Genomic DNA, 21,228 nt, shown 5'->3' with positions numbered 1-21,228 from the left:
AGTTAGTTATATTTTCCCATATAATCTTCCAAAGTTGAAGCTACCTTCCATGTCATTATAAGATGCTAATAATCTTTTTACTGTGTAGTCTTACCTGCTACTACTACTAGTGTGCATGTTTTTACAACTCTACATGTATCTGCATGCACATTTCTACATGCAGTCATATACATGTCCAGACATCATGCACATATTCCCTCTTTTGGGATCAAGTGTTCATTTCTTCCCATTGTCTCTTTTATAGTAATACACATTCATTTTTTTCAACCACTTTTCAAATAGAAAACCCCCTTTCCCTTAAATACAACCTCTCTGCTCACAATGGGGCTGCAAAGATTAATAGAACACTCTTAATTTTACTGAGGCTTATATCCTTGTGAGTTCACATTCAAGATATTTTGGTTTCTCTTTTAGGGGAAACTCCTCGCCAGCCATCTCAGGGACATAGGCCAGCTTTTGCCCTGGGATAAAAAACTCCAACCAGGCTTCTCATATTGAGAGCACTATGTTATTTTAAGTCCCATTCTGGCAAGCAAATCTTTCATGAGGTAGATTTGATTACTTTAATATTCCTTGTCATCATACTTTGAAATACCTCACCATGTTTTAGGCACCAAGAATTAGTTATTTTGGGATGCTCATAGGAACTGAAAGAAGTGTTAAGGCAAGCAAAAGATTTTGATGTATTTTGTATGTGGATTTATATATAGTGCCATGTTATTTATTCTAATTATTTATGTCTACTTTATGTTAATGCCATGGTTTGAAAGGACAATGATGCAAGTATATAAATTACAGTTCAGTATGTTAGTCACCTCAGACTCAGCTGGTCTTGTCTCTAGTAATTTACAAAATTTGTCCAGCTTTAGGTCTAAGTGAGGATATTAAAATGCCAAGTTTTGGGCCAACTTGAAGGTCTTTAAGACAGTGACACTCCCTAAATTATGTATACTTGAGAAATGTCAACCAATCTTTAGATGCTAACTTTGGCTTCTTAAGCTATTTGTCCGTTGTCCCTTAGAAGCCCTCTTTAATGTTAAGTGGTAGGAAAGATCAGCAATTTGTCCAGATTGGATGCCAGCCAGTCTGCTAGCGTTAAGCAAGTGCTCAGCAGACACAAGTCTGCTCAGAAACAGATGAAAAGAATGAATGGTAGTAGGATATCCAGATAGCACCTGTTTATCAACCTAAGTTGGAGACGATAGACAAGGCAGGAGAGCAGAAGACAACCTCTGATTAATGTAACAATTGTGGCAGAAAGACCAGCCTGTAATCATAAGTACAGACACTGCAATTTTTTTTTTTTACTTGAAGTCTTCATGTTGTTCGCAGATAAAAGAAGTAGAATTGAAAACAATAGGTTTTCATCAACACCAGTCCACCAAAAAGAGTTCTGTCAAAATACATGTTAATAAAAGGAAATGAACTGAATCTAAGACTTTCACCAGATTTTGCTGAGAAAGGATTGGCTTTTAATACCAGAACCACAAAGCCCTTTTTCCTTATAAAATTTTCCCAGCCATTGTATCTAAGTTATTGTTTTTTTCCCCTTTGTTCTGATTCTGTGTTCAGTGGTGGCCCTCTGACTCCTAATTCAGCTCTCTAGGTACTTTGATGTAGAACGTGGGTGATTAAATAGTCAGCTCCAGTATGTTTGCTATTATGAATTTATAAATCAAAATTATAGTTTATACATTAGACTCTTACAGATTTGGTTACTGTGAACAAGTCCCTAGGGATCGTTACTTCTGTAAGCCCTTATCATTTTGATAAATATAATTTTTCTAGACCCACAAAACCGAGACAGGTCACAGTCCTAACCTTTAGTGAGCTGTTTAAGGTAGTGCCACCCTGTGAAACTTCCTATGACTGACTGGCCTGCTCCAAAAGAACTTTACCTCATCTCTCTGTAACTATAACCTTGAGCTACTATAATTTTCAAACAGATTTAGAATTTATTTTTCCATTTAATTATGAGCTACTGACTATATTTTTTCTGAACTTTTAACAGATCACAGTACTTTTCTGATAATCTTGTTTGTGTTGATGATTTCTATTACAAAGCTCAGAATGAGGGCATATCTGGTTATATCATTTTATTCCCTAAATGATGCTTTAATTTTCCTCTTAAATCTCTTCTTTATATCACTACCCACAGAAACAGATATTTCTGTCTTTCATCTTTCCTTTGGCTTTCTTTTTTTAAATGTATTTTTATTTTTCCATTTTTAAGTAAAAATTGCATTTAAGGGTACAACATAATGTTTTGATGTACATATATGTTAGCGAAATGATTACTGAAGTCCAACTAATTAATGTATCCATTTCCTCACATAGTTTCCTTTCTTATCTTTTCTTTTTTATCGTGAGAACATCTGAGATCTACTCTCTTAGCACAAATACCCTGTATTCAATATGACATTAGTAACAATAATCACCGCGCTGTATCTTAGATCTCCAGAACATATTCATCCTATTTAACTCCATTGGCTTTCTTCTCGTGACATTGTCTTTAGGATGCACCACTTTCCTTCTTGGGGCTCACTCAGTCTCGCATTATTTTTATTCCGCCTCTTTTGCTGTATCTGATCTGCATGACCTTATGTGTGAACTTGTGGACATAACTGATTAGGAACAGAAATGAAAACAAGGGAAACAAATCATCTTAAAAATCCAGCTTACCTGTATATCATAAAAATCACTAATTTTAAAAAAGGATTAAATGCTTAATGATAGAACGGCCTTACATATCACTCAAGAATAAAATGTGATTTTTTTTAGATACATGAAATGCAATGTTTTTTCTAATGTAAATACATAATTTACTGTATGCATACTTTTAAAAAGTGGTAAATCAAAATTCAAGTAAGATATAGTGATTGCATGACAAGGAGAATAGAAGAAAAGGAAAGAAAAGTGATTCTTGGTCATGCATGAATCTTGCCTGGGAAGGACCAACTAGGCATTCTCCAAGAAATTCCTGAGAAGCTGGTCTTGATTTCAGGTCCCAGAGTTAGGCATGGTTTGCTCATTGCAACTTATTTACAACCATCTGGATACATGTTGCTCATTGCTTTCACGGATATTCTCCCTTCCTTACTTTCTCCGTCAGGATGAGAGAATGTGTCGGGCTTTGGGGTTCTGCTGAATGTCTTGAACCATTTCTCAAACGTTGGGTTTGGCAGAGCACATCCTATGTTTTGCCAAGTGCTTTTCCCCATCATTTTAAACCCCTGTGTGTTTCAAAGGAAATTTTACCCACATGTCTCTGATTTATTTACCCCTAACTCAACAAAATCTCATCTTGAAAAGGCTACTATTTGATATGTGAAAAATCTCATAGTCTTTTCCCTGAGCCTTTTGTCTTGTACGTGTTGTGTTTCATTTGGTCACACCAAAAAATCCAGGTTCTGTTTGGGGAACGGGCTGATGAAGGCACCTCTTTGTGTCTCAAAAACTTTCTTCATTCTACTGGAGGCCTTTCCTGCGTCTCAACTCTCCTTCCTCTTCCTAAGTTTCTCTCTTTTGTTCCGAATTATATTTCTTTGTGTCGTTGATATAACTATGTTGCTCTTCCTTTGCCTGCCATTGGAGTTTAGTGAGAATGACCTTCTCTGTAACTGCTTGGGCAACTTATTAGCATAATTCGTTTTTTTGTTATAACCTAATTTCAGTCTAGGCAGTAAGGAAGAAAGGGTTACTCAATGTTAATAGCCTTTTTGTTTTTGTTGTTGTTGTTTTTGTTGTGTGCACTTTTCCTCTATTTAGAGTTAAATGAATTGAAAATGTGGGTCTGGATGGAAGAAATTATTGTAACCTGTTTCTGTGTTTTAATGTCTTTTAGAAATCCTACGGTCAGCTCTAGGCCCTTCATGATCGGAGCACTGTCAGCCTCTGCCCACAGCCCATGAATTATTTCCTTATTTTAGCCAGTGTGTGATTCTTGTACTTTTTCAAATGTAACAATTTGTCCTAACTTCCAGACCTTTGCGCTTGCTGTTGTTTTTGTTTATATCATTCTTTTTCCAGTTCTTTGCTTGACGAATTTTACCCATCCTGCAAATCTCAATTTAAATATCCCTTTCAAAGAGTGTTTTATGGCTACTTAACCCAAGGTAGGCTCTCCCTCTCTCATAGAAACTTGTTTTTCTATTGTTAAAGCTTGTTTTGTAATGTGTATTTATAGAATAATTTCTTCCTTTGTTTGCTGAACACTTCTCTTTACCCATGGACTGAAATCCTCTCAAGAAAAAACATGAGTATTAACATAACATTGCATACCCCAAAACTAGGACAGTGCCTCATACAGGAGTGGCCTCAACAAATACTGGAATTTATAAACACATGCCTGTTTGAGAAAAGGAAGTGCACATGAAACAATACAAACCTGTTTCTATTAAAGTTATTAAATCATATAACGTATTATTAACAAACAACCAGCTTAAAGACCTGGGAGGAAGTTATTTCAGAAGACTTAATTTTATCTTCCCAAAGTGGAACTTTGAAAGATTGAAGTGCTTTTGGATTTTTTTTTTTTTTTTTTTTTTTTTGCAGTTTAAGGAAAGCATAGCCCGATCAACAGAATTATTTCCCCAAAGTGGCAGTCCTTTGTTTTCAAATAAAAAAAAAAAAAACAGTGTATGCTCACAATGCCTTTTATCCTCAAAACCTTCATAAGTATTAATTAATCCATAAAATGATATCCAGCTCCAAGAAGTAGAATTTGTGACTTAAGGCTTATCTGCAAAAACCTGCTTTACCCCGAAGCCATGGCAACTTCCTGAGCTCTGTCCTCCCAACCCTCCCAGCTCAGGAGGCAGCAGATGATTCTCTGAAACCTGCCACAGGCTTTTACTCCTGCAGGGTTATCCACAGACATGTCTTATACTCTTTTGATAAAAAAAAAATAAAGATGATAAAGATTTCACATGTTCTAAACAGGGTTATTTTTCTCCAACATTTCCTTATGAAATAAAGGGAAAATGCCCTGAAAAGAAATAGGTCTCCTGAGCAGTTATAATATGGAATATACAAGATCAGGAAACAAACATATATTAGTATATTTGATATTTCATGTTTAAAATTGTCAATGCATTACAGCACTTGTTAAGCATCCATATAGATTCTCAGAAAAGAATTTAGGTCTCTTGCATGGATAGCATATGGATTTGAATACCATGTGGCAGAAATGATGTCACTTGTCAGTGAACTGGGTAGTTTCCATCATGAGATTTTAGATTCTTATTAGAAACATATTTTGACAATATTCAAAAGGAATGCATTATGCTTCTGTTTAATCACGTTGATCACAATCTACTTCATTAAAAAGAACATTTGAATGTAAAGCATAGCCACCAAAGGATGATAGCATCTTTTGGAGCACCCACAATGACAGGTTCCACTTTTGTAAAATGAATCACTTTCCTCCAAAGGGGACAGATCTAATGGGATACTTTTGCCAGTTATGCTTAAAGCCAAAGCCTCTCATGATTCCTGGAAAATGTTCAGGAAAGTTCTGAATATGAAAGATGAAAAAAATGAGATTTATATAGCACCAAATGTTGGACATAAATAATCTCAAAAATCCACATCGTAAAAATAAAGAGTAATAACACCAACTTAAAGGATTTTATTATTTTCTAAAGTGTTTTAATATATATTATTTCATCTATGGTAGCTCATTCTGGTAGGTACTGCCAAGGAAAACTACTGCAAAAACCTGTGCATTACTCCATAATTAGCACTGAGACATGAGGGAAAGAAGGAGAATTGCAGGGATTGAAGTAAGGAGCATGCTAGATTTGTGAAAAAAATGTGTGAGTTGTGTGTGTGTGTGTGTGTATCTATATATGTCTATATATAGAGATATAGATATACATTTTTATATATATATATTTAGATTAGTCATATGTAAAGAAACTTGATAGGTTCTAAAATAATTCAGCTCTTGGTATAAAGTGTAATAGATGGTTAAAAATTAATTAGAATGTGCTATTTGGGGGAACTTGTTATTTTGGTATCGCCCAACATGATGGAGTTAATTCATAAATAAGCGTTGTGGGGGAAAGATAACATTTCTGATTTTAAAGTGTTAAATCAGCAATGTTATTCAAGTAGAGATCTATGGACAAAAATTGAATATGGTCTTTGTTCCCATGGCATTGCGAGATAAACGAGTACTCAGAGGGACAATCTGGGGAAATTCAAGTCAGTAGACAGCAATAGGAAGGAAATTGGTTGGCAGTTCCAAAACTTTATGCATATGTGTGTGTTTGTGTGTGTGTGTGTGTGTGTGTGTGTGTGAAAGAGAGAGAGAGAGAAAGAGAGAGAGAGAACAAGATTGAGAGAGAAAACAAGATTGAGAGAGATTACAAATTAGAGCTTAATAAATTATTGCTTGTTTCATACTATTTAACAGTGCCAATGCCACCTCTCTCCTATAAAAGAGTATTGAACACATAGATATGTTATCTATTAATATACTAATCTATAATTTGGGATATTTAAAATGAATTTTACTTATTAAGAATTGAGATGACAGAGTCAACACAGCCAGCTACAGGCCAATAATCCAACCAATAACCTCAATATTAAGAAGGTAAATTGAGAAAATCATCTCTGAGTATTCTACTTTTTAGAAATATTAGCCTATTTTTGACATGTAGGTGTGGTACAAATCTACCATTAATTATTGGTTAAATTTGAATAATAACCATAATTTGAAGTTTTAAAAAATTGTCATTAATATTTATAAAACGTTTCAGACACCCTGACACATTATTCAAATATAATTATATATATTTGCATGTATATAATTATATATACAACTGCACATGTATATTTGTTATAAACACATTCATACAGCTCCATTTTCAGTCTAACTTCTGCCATGTTTCATCAAATACTTCAGAGCAAACATTTTCTTCTGCCATATTTAAAATATACATCTTTTTATAATAATTTATGTGTACTTTATTTGTTTTATAATTCAAGTTTATGGGAAAAACACAATTACTTCTCTATTTATTGGCCAGTTACACTAAGCCATGCCTTACATAAAGTCCTAATAGTAAAACAGTGAGTGAGGCATAGTTCTCACCTCAATAGCAAAGAGTTCAGCAAAAGAGGAAGCAAAAGAAACCACCAATAAAACAAAAATGAAACCAAACAAATGGGAGAAGATATTTGTAAACAACAGCTCCAACAAGGGTATTTACATCCAAAATATGTAAAAAACTCATACAACTCAACACCAAGCAAACAAACAATCCAATTAAAAATGAACAGAGGACCTGAGCAGACACTTCTCTCGTCCTTATATTCATTGTAGCATAATTCACAGTGGAAAAGACATGAAAACAACCAAAGTGTCCTTCTATAGGTGTTTGGATAAAGATGTGGTCCATATTTACAATAGAATACTACTCAGCCATAAGAAGTGCCATTTACAACAACACGGATGGACCTTGAGAATATCAGGCTAAAAGAAGTCAGACAAAAAGAGTAAAAAAACTATGTGATTTACTCATATGAGGGATATAAAACTGAAAGCAACAAATGAAAAAACAAGAAAAACAAACAAAAAAACTCATAAGCACAAGCAACAGAATGGTGGTTTATTTGAGGGAAGGGGGATGGAAGGATAAAAGAGGTCAAATATATGGTGACAGAAAAAAATCAGACTTTGGGCGGTGAACACACAATGCAATATACAGATGATGTATCATGGAATTGTGCACTTGAATACTATATAATTTCATTAACCAATGTCACCCCAATACATTTAATTTAAAAAAGAAAAGAAATATGCTTATATCTACCAAAATATTTTTACAAAATCTTGCTTAAATAATAAAATTCAACATAATGAAGAAAAAAAAACAGGCTGCTATAGGGAAGCACAATGAAGAAGGGCTATGGATTCAAATTTGAGGAACCAGAGAAATACTTGCTAGAGAAAATAAATGTTCTCTAAGCTGAGACCTGAAAAATTGATTATGAAGACACTGTTATATCTAATTAAGTTTTAAAAATTGGCTTTCACTATGATAGACAGGCATATATTTTTATCTGCAATCAAAAATATTATTTTAATAAGCCTGTAATATCTTAATATTAAATCAATTGACAAGCATCTCTTTTCTGGACAAACACTGAAAAAGCCAAAAGCAATGTAAGGGGAAGTATGATATAATAAAGAAAATGCAAGTCATGACCCCTAACTTCAGAGCATTTACAGTCTAGCCATGAAACAAGTCTATTACCCATGAAATAAGAGTGAGCAACAAAAGAATGCTGGGATGAAGAAACTGTAATTGTTACAGAAAATTTAAGCTCCTTCAGAGTAGCAGCTATATCTTAATCATGTTACTATTGCTGGCTTGAGGGTATGTATTTGGGAGTAGATAATAAATAAGGTAAATCAGGGACCATGAGAGAGTTCTGTAGACTTGATGGTAAGGAAAATAGAAAGCTGTTGAACGTTTTGAGAAGAGGAATGGAATAATATAGGTATTGTTTAAAGAAGGTTGGTGTGGGAGAGCCTGGAGCCTGTGTAGCATTGAGTACAGGGGGGCCAGTTGAGGGACTGAGATCCAAAGCTTTAATGGTGACTTATGTGAAGAATCATATAGAAAATACAGCATCCAAAGAAGATGTGTTCTCAGCCTAGATAAATGTTTGCTACTGGTACAGATGGTAGCAGTACAAATAGGAGTCAGTTTGGCACGAAGGTGATGATGGGTGCAGTTTAGGAGATTTCACTTCTGAGATGACACAGACATACAAGAACAAGTGACTAATTAGCACTTCAAGATATAGGATGAGATAATGAAGAGAATGTATATAAGAATATATCCATATATTATAGGCTTTGAAGTAAAAACCAAAGCCATTAACTGTCTCCTTTGTGCACTCATTTAGCGTATTTACTGAATTCTTACTATGTTGTAGCAATTATTATAATCATGGAAATAGACTTATGAAAATAGGAGACAGTATCCCTGATTACACAGAATATTCTAATGAAATGACAAACAAATAACATTTATAGTATGTTACATGGTTGTAAGTTGTGCGGAGAATATTAAACTGGAATCAGGGAAAAGAAGTGTGGATGGAAATGGTGGGGAGGACTTGCTTTGTGTTTTTAAGGGAGGTTAGGAAAGATCTACCTTAGCAGGTGATAGTTGAATAGAGATACAAAACAAATGAAGCAATGAGTTTTGCAAACTTCTGGGCATCAAATGAATTATTTTGTGCGAGGCAGATGAAAACAAAAACAAAAGCTTTAATGGCCCCGTGAAAGAAGAAGTAAGGCAGTCAGCTTGGCTGGAGCAGAATAAGGTGGGACAAGAAAGGAAATGAAGAGGCCAGGGAAGTAGCTGGGACCAGCTGGATCAGATGAACCACTGGATGTTTTTCAACCTTTATCCTGGGAAGAATGGGAAGCGAGAGAGGAATTTGAGCCAAGGGGTAACATAATATAACCTATATCTTAGCAAGATCACTTTGGCTGTTGTGTTAAAAATAAAAAGTAGAGAGCAAGGGTTAAAGTGGGCACATCAGTTATGAGGTTATTGTATTAAACCAGGTGAGAGATGCTATAGCATAGAGGTGGTGAGGAGTGAACTGATTCTGGACTAGTTTTAAAGGTGGAGCTAACAGTGACTGAAGCACCTGGAAAATGACATTAGCATATTATAAAATGGAGAAGACTGGGTTAGGGCTAACATCAGAATCAGCTCAGGATGTGTTAAGTTTGAAATGTATGTTAGACATCTACGTGGAAATGTACCAGTATATAATACTGGGGTTTAGGGCAGTGGTCTCTCTTGGAAAACTGGTTAGTACAACACAATATATAAAGCCATAAAACTGAGTGAGATGCTCTAGTGAATACATAAAAAGAAAAAGGAAAAAGGTAAGAACTGAAGAGGAATCAGCTAAGGAGGTGGAAAATGAGTGACCATTCAATTAATTGGAGACCCACGGAAAATGGCTTACTAGTAGTCATGTGAGAAACATATTTTTTAAAAGAGTTATCAGTCGGATTAAATACTCAGATAGGTCTATTAAGGAGAAAGCTCGAGACTTTACAAATGGATTTAGAAATATGAAAACAATTGATGACCTTGACAAAGGATGAGTAGTTGGGATAAAAGCCTCAGTGGAGTTCATTCAAGAGATAGAAGGGAGAAATTAACAACAGTAAAGGTAGACAATTCTTGTAAGGAACTTTTATTCTAAAGCGGAGGAGAGTAGTGGAGCTATAGCTAAAGTGGAGATGAGTGATCTAGAATATGCAAAACAAAAGAAAATAAGATAACTTAACTAAGAAAATATTTTTGGCATTAAGAATGAGAAAGCCCAAAGATAACCAGAATGGAATAGCAGGAGACAGATGGGCGTAAAATCATCACCGTGTAGTATCCTGTGAGCCAATGGACTGATAGGATGTTGACCAATGTGAAACGCAGCAAGCAGTATTTATCAAAAAAGAGGTCATTAACAGAAAAAAGCATCATAATTTATTTTAGAGATTGGATTTGCATGTTTTAAAAATATCTCTAATATTTTATTCATTCATGTTATTTATAATGTTTCAGACACTCTTCTGGTCTTTTGGATACAACAATAAACAAAAGTTAAAAAATTAGAAACCTATTCTTGTGGACTTGGAAGCTAATAGTAAAAGATCAATTTTTCCTCAATAAAACTGTAAAAATTTGCTATAAGCCTCCCAAAATCTCTGAGTCTTGTTATTCCCAGTCTTGTGTAATACCTTCTCCTTGAATGTAGACTGGATTTAATAACGTGCTTCTGACCAAAAGAATGTGGCGAAGTTGATGGGCTATCATTTCCATCATTAGGTTACAAGGGATTTCAACTTCTATCTTGTTAGTAGACTCCCTTGCCCACGCATCTTTAGCATCTTGCTAAATATTAAATTTAATATTTAATATTGATGTGCTTTGAAAAAGCAAGCTGCCATGCTGGAGAAGCCCATGTGTCAGGTGACTGAGAATAGTCTCTGGCCAGCAGCCCTGGAGGAACAGCCCTGGCAACAACCACGTACATGAGTTGAAAGCAGATACTTCCCCTGTCAAGCCTCAGATGTGAATCCACTTCTGGCTCAAACTTTGATTTCAAACTTTTGAGGGACTCTGAGTTAGAGGACTCTCCTAAGCCATGTCCAGATTCCTGACCCCCAAAATCTTGAGGTAATAAGTGTACTGTTTTACGTTCTTGAGTTTTGAGGTGATTCACTCTGTAGCAGTAAGACAAACAATACAATCTTGGAGTAAAAGCATCACTTACCAATTGTTCCAATGGAGGAATGACATCTTTCAAGATATGCTGTGAATGATTCCTTCTGTGCCGGGATATCTGCAAAAATATTGACATTTGATATTATTGCATTTTTCTTTAAAAAACTACAAATGATTTAAAAGTTATAAATTAGTAAGTGTGCATGAAAATGATCATATTCAGATTCATTCAAGATGGTGGATGAAGTAAATGTAAAATAGAAAATAGATCTTTTGGAGATTGACTAATTTGAATGAAATGTGTACTCAAAGATGTCTGGCTGCAATAATATCTCATATTCCACATGCTCTTTTCTACCATGTTAACTCTTACAAGTGGTGGGGTCTATGTTTCTCATTTTGAACCTGGGCAGACCTTTATGCCTGCATCAAACAAAAAGGGCAATAGAAATGATTATCACTTCAAATATTAGAGCATAAAAATGTCATCTTCTCTTAGAACATTCACATTTGAAAACTAGTCATCATATTGTGAGGAAGCCCAAATAATCCTACACATAAAGGCCATAGGGAGAGGAGAGGCCTCTAGGTTTTCTGGCAGACAGACTAGCTCAGAAGCCAGAAGATAGCCAATATCAACCACGAATCATGTGAGCGTAAAGACCTCCTGATAAGTTCTTCTCCCAGCCAGCAAGGCAACTCCAGGCTTCTATTCTTCTCAGCAAAGACCTGAAACACTACATAGTAAAGACAAGCTGTTCCTGCTATGCCTTATCTAAATTTTTAACCATATTCTATCAGAATAAAAAATTACTGTTTTATACCTCTGGACTTCAGGGTAATTTACAATGCTGTAATACCTAGAACAAAATATTTAATATTGATACACTTTGTGTTTGTGATATGGTGTGAGCTCAGCTTTTTCAGAGTCAATGGTCTGTTAATTTTCATGTCTTCCACTACTATCCAGACATACTTAAATCTACAGCAGTCACATGTGAAGAGTTTTTGAAAATAATTTTTTAAAATGCTTTTTTGTTCTTTCTTCTAAACAAGCATCATAGACAGATTATCTAATACAATAAATAAAGAGAAGGCATTTATAATGAAATATTATACAACTTGATAACTTAAAAGCCCTCATTAATAGTAATATTATATTTTACTAAACAGGAATTTTACAGTATTTTGCAAGGAGAGAGTGGGAATGGGTGGGGCAGGATGGGAGGGGGAGAAATCTTTATTTATTCCAAAAAGAAAAAAGTAAAAACAAGCCTGAGGACCACGTCTGGAAAAAAAAATTTGGATGTCTAGTTACTGGCATGGAAGTGATAAATTCAATGTCTACTAAGATTTTGAGGGTGTTGTTTTACCAAAGAAACCATGAAACCTGGCCTAGAAACAACATGACTCTATACAACCCTTGGGCCCCATATTTGCTTCACAAAAACTGGCTTACAAAGGCAGTATAACCTTCAAGGAAGCCATTTTCTTTGATGCTTGCTTTAAATATGACCCACAGAGGACAATGGAGAAGGAAGGACCTCCAGAATGCAGAGCCAGAAACCCTGGAAGACAACGGACACAAGACAGTTCTGAAAAAGGGGAGCCAGGGCAACCAGGAATTGTCTCCACTGCCAGGCAGGGGTCTCACAGGGCCTGCCCAGTAGGATTTAATTTTCATTTTGGTTTAATGAGAGTTGGCCATTTATCATTCTTGTCTTTACAAATGAGATGGTTGTTTGTTTGTTTGTTTTTTCTAGCTTTCGAGTTTTTGCTTCACTATTGTCTATTGGATATAATGAAGAAATAAGGATAGAAAGCTTATTTTTCAAATCCTAACTCCTTAACCCCCTTGAGAGAAATTTTGTCTGATGGAGAAAGCTACTTATCACCATAGACTTTGGAACTGGAGCTGGATAAAGTCACTGGTTGGGACTTTTTGTTGTCTCCTTTGAGGAAGCAGATTAATCATTACTAAGTGTTGGAAGACAGATATAAATTGATATGTGAAAGGGTAGACTGTGGCAGAGACTAATGTCACTCACCAAGTCCTGTCCTCTCCCTTCCTGGGCACATATCTAGACAGCGTTTCTCAGCTTGCCTTGCAGTTAGAAATGAGTAATTTAAACCAGGGGAGAGGGAGCAGAAACAAAAAGAACCTCTCTCCATAAGACTACCAACCAGTGAGTGCTTCCCCACCACATTTTCTCTTTCCCCCTGTGCTGGCTGGAGAAAACACTGAATGAGGCCTAATGGGAGGATGAAGATGCAAGATGGAAGAATTTGACGCCCTAAATCACCATGTCAAGAAAAGCCAAACACAGGTCGGAAAAACTCAGTTTTATTTAGTAAACTTTCTATTTTGAGATAATTTTACACTTAGTGGAAAGTTGTGGAGAGCCAGTGTTTCTATGGAAAACTACCTTTTAACAGTTATATAGTAAGAAGCAAACTTATATTTCTTGAAGCCATCATCTATTGTAGAAAATTTTACAGCTGCTAGCATTACCTTATGAGGGGTGTCTAACCGGTGGCCCATGGGTCACATGTAGCCCAGGAGGGCTATGAATGCGGCCCAACACAAAATCATAAATTCACTTAAAATATTATGAGATTTTTTTGGTGATTATGTGTCACAATATATTTAATGTGTGGTCCAAGACAATTCTTCCATTGTGGCCCAGAAATGCCAAAAGTTTGGACACCCCTGATTAAATAAAGTAACTGTAGTTAATGCCCAATTAATGCTGAAAAGTCTTTTATCTAAGGAAAGTGAGAGCTAGAAATCAAAACTTCACACCTGTTATTCATTGATATTTTAGCTTCTCTGCAGGGGGAAGATATAAATATATTTGGTATTTAAACTTTTTAAGATACCAGGAATTTACTTTATATTGTTATAAATTTGAAAGTTACAACTCTTATTTTAAAAGATTTTATTTATTTACTTGTTTTTAGAGAGGGGGATAGAAGGAGAAAGAGATGAAGGAAAACACTAATTAGTTGCCTCTCCTACCAGAGATGAACCCACAATTCAACTGTGGGTTGTGCTCTGACTGTGAATTGTACGGGCAACCTTTCGCATTGCTGGACAATGCCCAACCAACTAAGCCACACCAGTCAGGGATAGAACTTACTATTCTTAACTACAACTCATTATAATAAAGTTTATAACCTTCAGTGAAAATTTAGTCTATATGTCATATTTTCAACTTAGAATGGTGGAAGAGTTCTGGGATAGGAGTTTTCTTGTTCAATTTTCTTCTAACCTTGCTGGATTTCTAGTCTTTGGTTAAACATCATTGCCCTGGATTATAAAGTATCTCAAGCTTTAAGTGTTAGAGAAAGTAGTGGCAAGAAAATGACTCTACAGTATTGAAGAATGGGCACTTGACCATTTGCATGTCAGTCTTACCATTCTTCTATGGCCAAACCCATGCCATCTTTTGTTGTCCTACCATTACTAGAGTTTGATAGGACTCGTGGCCCAATCCTCTAAATATTTCCTTCAAGCCACCTGTACAAATCTTTCTTATAAGATAATGTTGCACAATGTATTGTGTACTTATCACCAATGGCAGTAGGGATTATTTTAGCTGATTATTGTTTTGATTTTAATTATTATTTACATGACCTTAAGGTTCAGTAGGAAAAAAGATAACATTTATTAGTGATGAAATATATTTTCCATTAACATAAAGTTACTTAAGTATGTTAAATATGACAAAAAACACAAATAAATTTTTTTATTTACACAAAAAAACAGGAAATAAATTTTAATGAGAGGAAATTGGATCAGAAATGAACAGTTACTGAGTACATACATTTCACCCTTGAAGGAAGCCATTAGTTCCATGGTATAAACAGAATTCAAATTGATAAATGATATAATAATATTGTCTGTTAACATTAATTGAGTGCTTATTATTTTCCAGGTACTATTCTAAGTGTTTTGCATTTATAATATATATAATTCTCACCCAAACCTTATGAGGTCAGTTATATTACCCCTTTTTCATGTTAGAAACACAGACACAAATTGTTTTAAGTAACCTTGAAAAACCACAGCTAGTAATAAGTATGGGTGATGTTTTAACATAGACCTAAGCCCTCAATAAAGTGCAATAGTCGATTGCAATTTATTGCTTCTTCAACAATATAAATGTATATGTACAAAGACAGGCACTAACTGCTTAGGGAACTACAAAGTTGAAATCCCCTGTGTGAATAAATGGATATTGCTGAGATAAAAATTTGAAGAGAGTCAAGCATAAATTTGTACACGGTTACACAGGAAGCTAGAAATCAGGTTTCAAATCTGTTATAAATCATCTTAATATTCCTTTAGGGGAAGTAATATTACTGATAATTCCCAAATCAGTAAGCTATACTATCTATCATGTTCAACCAAATTGTGAAGATGTGGGGGAAAAAAAACTTTCATCACCTGTCTTTTGCTTTACTGCTCTTCTCAGTTAAGCATTAGGCACAGAAATATGTTACCATCTCAAATCAAGTTGTGCTGACCAAGACATTATTTAGGAATTCTGGATCTAGGATTGCTCAGTTGTCTTACATGAATATTGGAAAAATTTAGGATGTTTCAGGAGAGCTGCTTTTATACGATAATATACTTAGTTGAAATAATTGTAAAGAAAATTTGAGGTCAATCAAATTTTTATTGAAGTTTGAAGGGAAAAATCTCTCCTATGCCATAGTATAAATAACAAAAAATAATTTAGTATTTATATAATTGTTTATCAATAACTTATTATTATTATTACATGGTAATTTTTCAAATCCTTATGGGACACATTCTTGAAAAATATTCCCACTTAAGACACTAGATGTCCTTATGAACCATTCAATTTACCCAGTAAACATCTCATGTTTAGTACACTTGTATGCTAGCGATTTCTAATAGTAGGTGCTCAAAATGTCCTGTTTTTGTTAATATTGTAATTTCTAGCGCTAGCATTGCAAAGAGAGTACTTTGTCTTGGAAAGGCCTATTTTTTTCTCCATAATTTCATAACTTCTAAAAGTGTATCTGATATCACAAACGTTCATTCTGCAAATTATTTCTGCTTGAGTGTCAGAGTGCAGGCCGTGGCAGGCTCCACTGTTTGATTCTAGGTCCTGTTCACTTTTGCAGGAATTGGTCATTAATCCATGAATTTGGAAAACTTGAATAATAATAATAACATTAGCAGTAGATTGATATGACTTTATTTTAATACATTGTTTTCCCTGCAAATTCTAGACACATTTCTTCTAAGAAAGCCTGACAATATGGTTCTCATGTCTGTTTTCTTTTTTGTTTCCAAATAGTATACTGATCCATACTGTAGGTATAAGTAGACATGTATGTATATCTATCACATATTTGTCTTCAGAACCTGATTTTTTTTTGCTAATTCTTATACTCAAATTATAATATGTTGGTTTCAACATCATTTCACAAATCCTATTTGAGAATTCCGAGTCTTTTAGCAAAAGACGCATTAATAATTTCAAGTTTCACTTCTTTTGAGGTGACATGATTATGTCTTAAAGTATTATTATATCACAGTGTTCTACATCTTAAGTAACTGAGTTTTTACTGTAAACATTTGAGTTGACGACAACCCTTCCTTTTGAGATGACAAAGTCAGACTTTTTTTAAAAAAAAACACTATTTCCCTATTGATTTATTGTGATCAGTAAATAGAAATAATTTGTAGCTACCATGGGAAAAATGAAGTACAAATGTCTTCTGACAAGGATTTTTTGAACCAATATGGATTAATATATATCGGCAACACTTTTAGATCAGATCTGTTTTTCCTTCTTTATCATCACCCATCACTCTCCCCACTCCTACTGTTTTGCCTATCTCAGGGACTTTAGCTTTGTAATTGTGCAAAGCAAAGGGGAAAAATGGAGTATTCAGAGTGTGCAATGCATATTTTCTTTAAATTCATTTTTGCTTTTATTAGAATATGCATGATAATTAAGTTTTTCAGATATTTAAAGCATATAAAACTGATGAGTTAAAATAGTACTTGATGCATTAGAAACCATATAAGTAACATAATTTGGGCATATCATTTTCCTGGTGTAGGAGGGTCTACATAAAACCCATTTTATGTATGAAAGTTATACATAAACATAAAACATTCCACATAGCTCTGGTTTTAAATAGATTACCATTTTTTTGATGAAAGTTTATATCTTGTGGCTTAGAATTGAAAGAAAATCACTTGAATAAAAGCATTAGTTAGTTCCAACATTTTCACAGACGTACATTTTCTGAGGCATACCTCCCATTACCAACCTCCTTGGATATTTGGATGAAAATCAGAAATAAATTTGTGGTTAAGTTTAGGTTTTATCGTCACAGTTTCTCAAAATTTTTTTATTTTATTTTTTAGTTTTTTTATTTTTTAGTTCCAGTCTCATATTCAGATCTTTCATTTGTTCTGCAAAATTCTTTTCCTTAAAGCTATTACTATCAGAATTTAAGGAGTCACTGAAGCACTTTTTTTTTTTTGAAATGCAGAGACATGGCCAATGCAGTATCAAAACATTTATTTGTTTAGAAAAACATAAACATTAACCTAAGTGCTAACTATATTTTTAAAATCATGTTTATGGGAGGCAACCACTTTTGAGGAAAAAAATTTAAGAGGACAACACCTGATCATGCTTTTAATCTCTGATATTATCTATTTGTGGACATATGTAAAAGAATCCATGTCTCGTAATTATTCTACCAGTAACTAAATACATCTTTTATAATCCTAATGGAGGTAAAGATAGACTTGTAAATCATAAAAAATCTAAATTCTTCTGTTTTTTCTTTATTAATGTACCACAAATATATTATTTAACATTTATGTTCTCCTCCTCCCCTTGCCCACAATATCATCTAATTACCATACTGGATATCCATCACCAAATGTCCCTTTTTTTGATTTTTGCCTTTTCCGTAAAACTCTTTTGGTTATATAGTGTCAATCAGAAATCTAACACTCTCTCTTATTTCTTTTATGCCCTGCAGAAAATGAAAGAAAAAGATTCAGAAAGCTTCTGGAGGACATATTAAAGATTATTTACATTTATCTTTTAGTTTGTTGAATATCTTTTGGTCAACATCTGAGACGCCTGCAGTGTTTGTTCACCAGCCATTCAATCCTGGGGTAAGTCTAGTTGAGTTATATTAAACTTTAACTACATTTTCCAATCTCCCAGGCATTTCTTGGAATGACTTTAACTCCTTAATATTTTTCACTTGTTTTATTTAGTCTCAACCATATATGTTCTTTTAAGAAGAAAATCAAACTGCCCCATAGCTTCCTGTTTTAAAAAAATTATGTACAATGCACACTTCCTTGTTTATTGCTAAATACTACTTCCTTTAGTTCTCTCTTTCTCTCTCTCTCTCTCATTCGCGCGCTCTCTCTCTCATATGCTTTCACTGGAATATTTCTTTCCAAGGCAATTTTCTCAGGATGAGAGGTGTTATTTGTTTGGAACTTGGTCACATCATAATTTTTAGTCTTCAAACATATTCTTATGGATGGGTAAAAAAAGTTGAAGAGGGTAAGTGGTACAAACTTCCAGTTATAAAAGAAATAAGTCAGAGATATAATGTACAGCACAGGAAATATAGTCAATAATATTGTAATAACTTTGTACAATGACAGTTAATAGACATTGCAGTGATCATATTGTAAGGTATATAAATGTATAATCATTATAGTATACACCTGAAATATATTTAATTTAGTATTTCAACTAAACTATAATTTTAAAATAATAAGAAAATGCTCTTAAGGTGACTATGAGAACCAAAAAACACAGAAGTGCCTGCATAATAGGTTTCTACATTTCTTCATGTGAAGTAAATGTGTGTATTGCCTTAATTTTTAAAGTTACTTTCTTCTTTCTCTGTAGGTTCATTTATATTTAACTATGTATTTATGAATCAATATAATGAGAAACTCATAGCCAAAATTGACCCATAAACATTTTATTCTGCTTATAATGCTCTTAATGGTATTACAACTGAGATATCATATCATTTGTTAGATCCATAGCTAAAGTTACTAAAATTAGCAGTTAAAATAGTTTATTCATCTCTCTTCTACTCTTTATAAGGGATATTTACTCTGTTGATATAAACAAAATAAAATAGTTTAGAGAATAGATGAGAGATAATAGGAAATATAGATGGATATTTAGAACACTTGGGACAAACTTACTTGCCTCTACAACTGCAAGTCATGTGTTATCTTTTAAATATAAAGGTTTAAGACAACAGAAAACGACGATACCAAGAAAGCTATCACACAAACAACACAAGCACCTCAAAATAAAATAGAAAATAAGTAAGCAATTATTGAGGATCTAAATTATTAAAATAGTCTACCTGTTTTTAGCTAAATGAAACAAGTCATTGTCAAATCACCATTGGATAGCAACATCCTATATCTAATTTCATGAAGTTTAGCTGTCTGAAAATTCTCAGCAAATTAGAATTAGATTTTATTTTCAGCCTCAAATATAAAGTCTCTTTCATTGCCCAGAAGGGCATAAGTTAAAATTTCAAGTTTCCTTCTTATATTTTCAGGTGCGTGTTTAATTACTGAAGAAATTTTTTTCTCCTTTGGAAAGCTAAAATCCATTATGTATCAAGTTTGATCCATAATATGTAAAGTTTGACAAAGATATTTATCCACCGTCCAATTTCATAGTCTTTTGAGATCTTTCCTCATGCATCATTATTCTTAAGGCAAAGATGGAAATATACTATGTAACTCACTGAAAATGCACTGTCTGTATGGAAAAGTCTCTTCTAAAAGCACTGTGGGAGGCAATGCTTTTACTGACTATGACTTTCTTAAAGAATACATTCTTTTGGTCAAATATGCATATAAATGCCCTCAGCATCTTTAGTGAATATCTAATAAGTTCATCATTCCAGTTTCCTTTCTTCAGTTATTCTTTGAGGTTTTCATAGACCCCCCAAACTCACCTTCTGCTGCCGGAAAAGCAGATTTAGTTCTGAAGGTTAATCCAACTCAGCAGGATTGAAGGATGGCACTTTTCCTTGGTCGTAAGTATGTTGGCTCAGGCCAGACAGCTGTTAGGACATTTTCCTCTGGGAATCGTGCCCTCAACACCCACCGTTGATGCACATACATGGTCTACTGGCTGCCGACTTCTATGCCCATCTGCTCAGATGGCATGGTGCCCACTCACAAGTTGGCTGGATGCTTGCCCTTAGTGTGTAGGTGCCAGGCAATGATGGGTTTAGATGGGCAGCCTGCATAATACTACAAGTGATATTTTTTTCTCTCTACAATATCTGTCCTCGTACTTTCTCTGAAAGAGGAAGATATATTTCTCCACCTTTGATTATACCTGTGGACACATGTATCTCTGTACAGGTAGATATACAAACATACCCAGCCTGCTACCAACAGTGAGATGAAAGGGAAGAATCCACAGAGCTCCAAAAGACAAGTTCTAACACTGAAATGGGTTGGATTGTGAAAATGCCGACCACCTGGAATCTGTCAGAAGAAATTTAGCATGGGTGTAAGTACAGCAGACCTCTCACAGATAGCAATGACACCAGGAAACAGCTTAAGTTACAGCACTTTTGTCTGTTGCAGCTCTAGCACAAATCACTTGCCTTGCGCCGAAAAGGCACATACAACAGCAATAGAAATAAATCAGGCAAAAAGAACAAGCTTAATGGGAAGACAATTTATATGCTCAATAGGGGCAAGGGTGCAAGCTATAATATTCAGACCTCAGAAATAACCCTGACTGGAGATCCTAATAGGAAAAAAAAAGAAAAAAGAAAAAAGAAACAGAAATAGCATCTCTCATTCCAATCTACAGCAAACCCGCGGAGAGGAATAGATTGGCATAGGAGGTTGTGACTTTAATGATCCAAAGCATAT

General features: G+C 34.4%; 1 protein-coding gene across 1 annotated transcript in view; it reads right to left on the bottom strand.

Moving 5' to 3' along the window:
* ARHGAP15 (Rho GTPase activating protein 15) overlaps positions 1–21,228 on the bottom strand; it is a 609,081-nt gene that overhangs the window by 525,941 nt on the left and 61,912 nt on the right. Inside the window, exon 3 of the mRNA XM_054562678.1 lies at positions 11,320–11,388. Coding sequence (XP_054418653.1) covers positions 11,320–11,388 — 69 coding nt within the window. The remainder of the gene's footprint in view (positions 1–11,319; positions 11,389–21,228) is intronic.

Source organism: Pteronotus mesoamericanus, unplaced genomic scaffold (genome assembly GCF_021234165.1).
Source record: "Pteronotus mesoamericanus isolate MK-2021 breed Mesoamerican mustached bat unplaced genomic scaffold, CSHL_Meso_final scaffold_651, whole genome shotgun sequence".
In the NCBI taxonomy this organism is placed as follows: Eukaryota; Metazoa; Chordata; class Mammalia; order Chiroptera; family Mormoopidae; genus Pteronotus; species Pteronotus mesoamericanus.
The sequence above is the reverse complement of the archived record's forward strand: the minus strand, read 5'-3'. Positions and strand labels throughout refer to the sequence as shown.